General features: G+C 40.4%; 1 protein-coding gene across 8 annotated transcripts in view; it reads left to right on the top strand.

Annotated features, from left to right (window-relative positions):
• The first annotated feature begins 4,432 nt into the window (after positions 1-4,432).
• Positions 4,433-6,600, top strand: part of mark3a (MAP/microtubule affinity-regulating kinase 3a) — a 106,315-nt gene continuing 104,147 nt past the window's right edge. For 2 of the 8 annotated variants that reach the window (XM_028822099.2, XM_028822097.2), the window contains exon 1: positions 4,433-5,275. In XM_028822099.2, coding sequence (XP_028677932.2) covers positions 5,225-5,275 — 51 coding nt within the window. In that variant the 5' untranslated portion in view covers positions 4,433-5,224. The remainder of the gene's footprint in view (positions 5,276-6,600) is intronic. The other 6 variants (XM_028822104.2, XM_028822101.2, XM_028822103.2 and 3 more) reach the window with 4 other exon arrangements.

Here is a 6,600-nt window from a genome sequence, read left to right as displayed (position 1 = left end):
TTTTCAAATTGGGGGCTGTGGCCACCTGGAGATCCATCAGACTGTTCTTGGAGGACTGCAGCACTACTGGCAAGGTTGATGTTCTTAAAAAAATCCATTCCAGTTTTGAAGATTGTCTTTAAATTACCTTGTGTAGTTTTCAAATAAACATACCTCCACATATTTTGCAATTGTTGCATGAAAGTAGTCCTTCGTCAATGTAATTATAGTTTAGTCCTACAGTTCGCAGCCGGAGCACTGGGGAGTGGGCCTGTTAGTTATACTGTGGTTGAACTGAGTCTCTAGGTCATGCCAGACTGCACTACTGTTCCACTGATCTGTCTCACAGTGCTCTTGCAGCAAGTCTCCAATCCCAAGTCGCTCACCCAACTTCATTCTCGTATTCTGGGCACACTGTCTGCCCAAATTTGTGCACATGGAGCTCAAGCTTTGTCATACACCCCACTTCTTGGAGCCAATCCACACTAGAACTGAGACTGCCCAGAACAGACATGTGAAGACCGTGAAATTTTTGTGAAACAGTACATAGTAAATATCGGTATGTGAGTGCTATCTTAATCATCCCAACAAAAGCAGTCTGAAAAACGTCTCTCTTTCTCAGCACCTGCCCATCAATGTCACAATATTTTTACTTTTGGTAAAGTTGTTTGCTGTATCATCATTTTCAGAGCAGTTTTCAAATTGGCAGACTACTACAGAATATGCAATGAGGAAGAGAGATGAATGTTATCAGTTATAATAAAAAATGCATGTATCTAACATTTCATTTTAGTTGTACTAATACAAAGTTAATCAACAGTGTAAAACTTTCAGAGTTGCCAATGTTTGGTAGATTTCATTCTTCCATAAAAATAAATACAGGAACAGGCTGAACCTAGAAGCAGAACTGGGCAGCCATGAAGCAAGCTTAAACTTTACATTGACCTGGAACCATCCGTGACTTATCTTTCTCTTTTTTTTTAATCCATATCAGATCATACTATTGATTTTACAGTTAAAAAGTCTGGATTAATGTAAACCGTAAGAAATGTAATGCTTAACTTCATGAGGGAGAAGTGCAAAAAAAAAAAAACAAGAATAGTTGAGTCACATATTTGAAATATTAAAATGTGTGATTCACTTTAAATGTTTCAAGTCTAAACATTTTCAGTTGTAATAGAAATTTGTCATAGAGGGCTGGGTCCCTTTAAAAGAATTAAAAGTTACTGATCTTGAAACTGTCTAAAATGATACCCCACATGTTTATGTTTGCGATTTATCATTTTTAACCTTCTGGGAGTGACTCTTAAAAGCTTAAAACCAAATATGAAAAATATTATCAGATTTGACATCAGCAGCCTTGAAATAGCATAAAACTACACTCCACATGCCTATATTGCTGATCTCTATTATTTGACGTTTTGTGAAACAGAGTAACTTTGACTCCTTGTATCCCATTATGGGGGTTGACATGGCATGCACAACTTCATGCCCTGATCATTTTTGTGGAAGACAACTATTAGTTTACTCTGTATCATTAAGGGTGTACTTTTCTACACAAAATATGGTCCTAAAATGGCCTACAAATTAAGCATTTTCAGGTCTAGAGTGGTAGCGTCATTATGGTGATGCTTCCAGGTCTTTAGACCCTGATCTTTGAAAACCCAGCTCTCTCTTCCTGCTTGTACATTACATAGATGACTCACTTTTTGACTAGCAACATCCATAGTTTAGAGAACTAAAAATAATAGGGAACCCCAAAATACTCAATGTCTTACATAAGTAGACATCAAGATGAATAGAATGATGTATCATATGTGGGGGGTTTCTCATACTGGTGAGTCAGGAGGCTACAGACAAAAAAAAAACTAAAACGATTTATGTGAATTATTTCAAAGTGTTCATAAGTAATTCTTATGAACACCATTGACAAACTTTAAGAAAATGTGCATTAATCAGGGTTTGCAAGGTACTTCAGTCAAAATCATCCCATCAGCAAGCCAATTTTCCTCAGTTTGGAAAAATAAATCTTTTAGTGTTGCTTAATATTTTACACGTCTAATACAGGCTGTTTCAAAAAACAGAATACTGATCTACTGTAAAAAAATGTTCTGTCATTTGCACAAGTCAATTATGTTAACAATTAGCTCTGGCAACAGTGGTACTAAATTATTTCAAATTAAGTTTATAAAAAATCATTTCCAATTATAATGCGCATGATTGTATGCCATCTGCAAAAGAATGCCATGTGTTTGCACTACATGGAGAACACTTACAAATGATGGGCACTTTTTCTTGTCCAAAACAGGTTCAAAGATGTCACTTGATAAACAATCATGCTAATGAAAAAAAAAGTGAATATATTCTTAAATGATATTGAAGTTTAATTACCTTACTGCATATGAATCTCTCACAACACACAGTCCAAAGATGTGCATGTTAGGTGGAATTGCACTGCTAAATTGGCTTTAGTATGTGTTCGCCCCACGATGGACTGGCGCCCCATTCAGGTGTTGTTCCTGCCTTGAACCTGATGCTTGCTAGAATAGGCTCCAGCTGCTTAGCTACCCTGAACTGGATAAGCTGGTTAGGAAGATGGACAGAATATGGATGGAAACCATGTAAAGGCACTGTTCTGTGCTCTGATATTAAGAGGCAGCTTGATTTTAAAATTGATAACTGAAGATAGTGTTTATCCCAAAATATAATATACAATCACAATTTCTTTTACAAGCTAAAAGATTTAAGAAAAGCAAACATGTTCATTCAAATTATAGACACTACCTATTACTTGATACTTTGGGTACTGTCATTTTACAAGGTAATGGTATATTGAAACATACTCAAAAGATTTGATTCTAATCTTGCAAAGCTCCTTAGCCTCAGTGTGTCCATTGTGAAGGTCATCATAGTGAAGTGGAAGACAACTGGAAGGATAGTGAACCAGCCTAGGTCAGGCCGCCCTGTTAAAATAACAAATAAAATGTCAAGAAAACTAGACAGAGAAGTAAAAGTAAATCCTAAGGTGACTCTCAGTGACCTGCAAAGGTCAGTATCTGCAGCTGAAGTGGATGTGCACAAGACTACAGTATCGAAGGTTTTGCACAGAGAGGGGCTGTATGGCAGAGCTGCCAGAAAAAAGACACTACTAAAAAAATGTCATCTGAAAGCTTGATTGGAATTTGCTAACAGGCATCTTGTCAAGAGTCCTGCATTCTGGACTCATGTACTTTGGTCTGATGATACCAAAATTTAACTTTTTGGCCTCGACACAAAGTCGTTTGTCTGGTGGATGGAAGGGAATGCCAATAATCAGGCAAACACCATACCTACCATCAAGCATGGTGGGGAGAGCATCATGCTTTGGGGCTGCTTCTGTAGGGCAGGCACTAGGTCCCCTGTACATATTGAAGGAAGAATGGATAATAAGAAGTGTATCCAGATTTTGGAAGAAAACCTTCAAACGTCAGCCATGAAATTGGGATTTGGACGACACTACCACTTCAGCAGGACAATGACCCGAAACACTGTACAAAAGTAACCAAAGTATGGTCTGACAAAAAGAAGATCCAGGTTTTGCAGTGAGTTGGATCTGAATCCAATTGAAATTTTGTGGCGTGATCTCAAAATTGCTGTTCACAAACAAAATCCTTTAAACACTGCCCAGATGGAGCAATTCTGCAAGGAAGAATGGGAAAAATTGCCTCCATCCAGATGTGCTAAGGTTGTAGATGGGTATCCAAAGTGATTGCAAGGAGTTATTGCCGCAAAGGGTGCTGCTACCAAGTATTGACTGTGTGTCATGTGAAGGGGTCAATTACTTTTTCAACAGCATTTTTCACAACATTACTGTCAATTTGCATTTGTTTAGTTCACTAAGCTCTAAATGTTTCAAAATATGTACACAGAGAAATAAAAGTTGACTGTGATTTTTTGACAGGCTGTAATGATGTAAGATGGAAATACGGTGGCTTTCCAAAGGGGGTCGAATACTTTTTCAACCCATTGTATACACGACCTTCAAGATGAGTGGACTCAGCAACGACAGGTGGGTGTTGCAAGGTTCAGTATGGTAGTTATTGCTGACTTTCATCTGTCATTTGGGAGTGGAGAAAATGTTGAAGGTATGAAATCCTATTTTCATAGGAAGGGAACCCTCCTACCCCCCCGTTACATTTACTCCCTATAATTCCCCCAACTTTCCTCGCATCGTCCTGATCTCCCCAAAAAACTGCCAACCCTTGGATTAATTCATGCAAACTATCTTTTTACCAAAATATAGCGGGGTTTTATTTAACGTTTCGAAAAGACTGAAAACTGTTGAGATAACATCGACGACCTGAAAAATGGACGCCCCCCAGCTGGTAAGCATGTTGGAGCGTGCCTAATAAGGGGGTCCTCCATAATCACCCCAGCAACAACAAACAGTGCCTGTCCTGTCGACGCACCAATCAGTTGTCGGCGACGCTCGATGTCGTCATTTCCTCTCGCTTGCCTAGGGCTTGGCTTACAGCAGTTCGGTTTCTGGGCGGCCATCTTGGAAACCGCTTGCAATCTAGGAAGAGAGGCCCGGACAAATAAAACGCAGCCCAGCTAGTATAGGACAGCAGTTTGGAACGACAGAAATTATCGTGGTAGGGGAATGGGGGGAAGTCGGGGGCTGGACAGATAGCGGTGCCACCGGGCAAGTCGGGGGGCAAGTTTCGCTAGCCGGCTGGACCTGGATCCTCCGCTGTGCCGGGGAGCCGGGTGCTCAGCGCGGAGTTCTTCTCATGTGAGCCCGTCACCCTCCCCGCACACACAGTGTCCCCCGCGGCTTTGTTGCGCGCGTGTGTGTGCGTGGGGCCTGAGGAGACGAAGAGTTTTCACTTTTTTTTCTGAAGAGAGTGGAGTCGGACGTAGCATCTTGTACTAGGGCGCGCTTTGCACGCTTTTTTTGTGTCTGTAGTGAAGTGGGCACTCCCGGGCCGCGCGAGCCCCTTTTATACCCCGTAATATCCGCTCGGCTGGCAGGAACCTGGAAGAGCGGCGAAGCTTCTGTTCGACCTTACCAGTCGGCTTTTCCGTGTCTTAATAGATGGCTTTCATACCATCGCTGAGTCCACTGTCCTTATGGAAAGCATCACCCGAAGCTCTTAAGTTTTAAACTTTTTTTCCCACTCCCTCAAAAGAAACTCCCGAACAGGAATAAAAGGACAACACCCTGCTTTGACTTTGAAGTATCTGTCCAGGGGAAAAAGGGAACATGTCTACCAGACCTCCACTTCCCACTGTCAACGAGCGCGACACGGAGAATGTGAGTATTTTCTTTTAGATGAGCGTTTCGTAGCCGTCACTTGAACTTTCTAAACGAGACTCTGCATATACTTCTTTAATAATCTACAGCTATTCTATTATTTTTGCTGTTACCTACTAGGTTTTTTTGGAAGTGCTAAACCGGCACCCTTCGAGCTAACACATTTTTTTGTGCATATCGTTAACTTTGATTTGTTAATCTCTTTTAATATGCGACACAGCGCCCACACCCTGAAAGTTTAACGTCCGTTCACTAAGATGCAGTGTTCAAATCCGGACATCTCATGTTTACAAGTTAAAGTTGTGCGCTCTTGATGTACAGTCAAACAGATGAAGTGCTATAGCGGATTCACGTAAAGCGATTACGGGATGTGTATTAATCTCGAAGGTTAATGCATTAGCAATTACTGTTAACTTGTACAGACTCGAGCGCAGGGTGGGGGATGGATTACGGAAGTCCTCGTCTGCGTGGTGTTTACTCCGTTATGTTTGTTTTTGATCATTTATGTTCCCCTTTTTTGGGGGAGAAAGCACGTAACGAAAGAAATAACAAGGCCCTAGATTAACGACGTGTGGTGCTTAATTTAAAATGATTATTGTTTGTCGAATTGTTGTAACAACCTAACAATGGAGAGTTAAAACATAAGCTGTAACGTAAAAGGGAGCATTGTCGCCCAGCGCAAGAGTTTTGCTTCAAATATCTCCTCTCATTTTTCGACATAGCTTTTCCTAGTGCTGGTCGCTGGAACATTGATCAATAAAACAATAGTTGTACACACCATTTTATCAGGGTTACTTTCCGCCATATAATAACCTGTAATAACCTTTTACAGTGTCGTTTATTTAAGATAAAGATATGTATTGCTCAATAAAATGTTTTCTTGCATCTCTTCATGATGGGCAGACCGATTTTCTGTTCTTTGGTGTGCTGCCCATCGAATCAGCAAGTTAATTCAAAGGACATGCATGCTCAGTAATGGGATGCACTGTGGGTCCCTTGAAGGTAGCAAGGAAGGAGAAAATGAAAACAAAACTGAGTGCAATTATGAGCAATGTTTTACACCCTCTCTAACACTGAGCACTTTCAGCTAACAAACTATTCATTAGAAGTCTGTCAAGACATGCTGCTAAGGCTCCTTTATACCAATGGCAATATTCATGTATAACCCCTCACTGTGACTGTAACTACAAAGCCAGTATTCTTTATTTTTAGGCATTCAGGTGTATATTTGATAGGGGTTTGCTGTTTGTCATAATTTATTGAGCTTCTGTAAAAAGCCAAATTTCCTTTTGGGACAAATAAAGCCCAGTTTATTTTTATTTTAA

The sequence above is a fragment of the Erpetoichthys calabaricus genome, chromosome 16 (genome assembly GCF_900747795.2).
Source record: "Erpetoichthys calabaricus chromosome 16, fErpCal1.3, whole genome shotgun sequence".
In the NCBI taxonomy this organism is placed as follows: domain Eukaryota; kingdom Metazoa; phylum Chordata; class Cladistia; order Polypteriformes; family Polypteridae; genus Erpetoichthys; species Erpetoichthys calabaricus.
The sequence above is the reverse complement of the archived record's forward strand: the minus strand, read 5'-3'. Positions and strand labels throughout refer to the sequence as shown.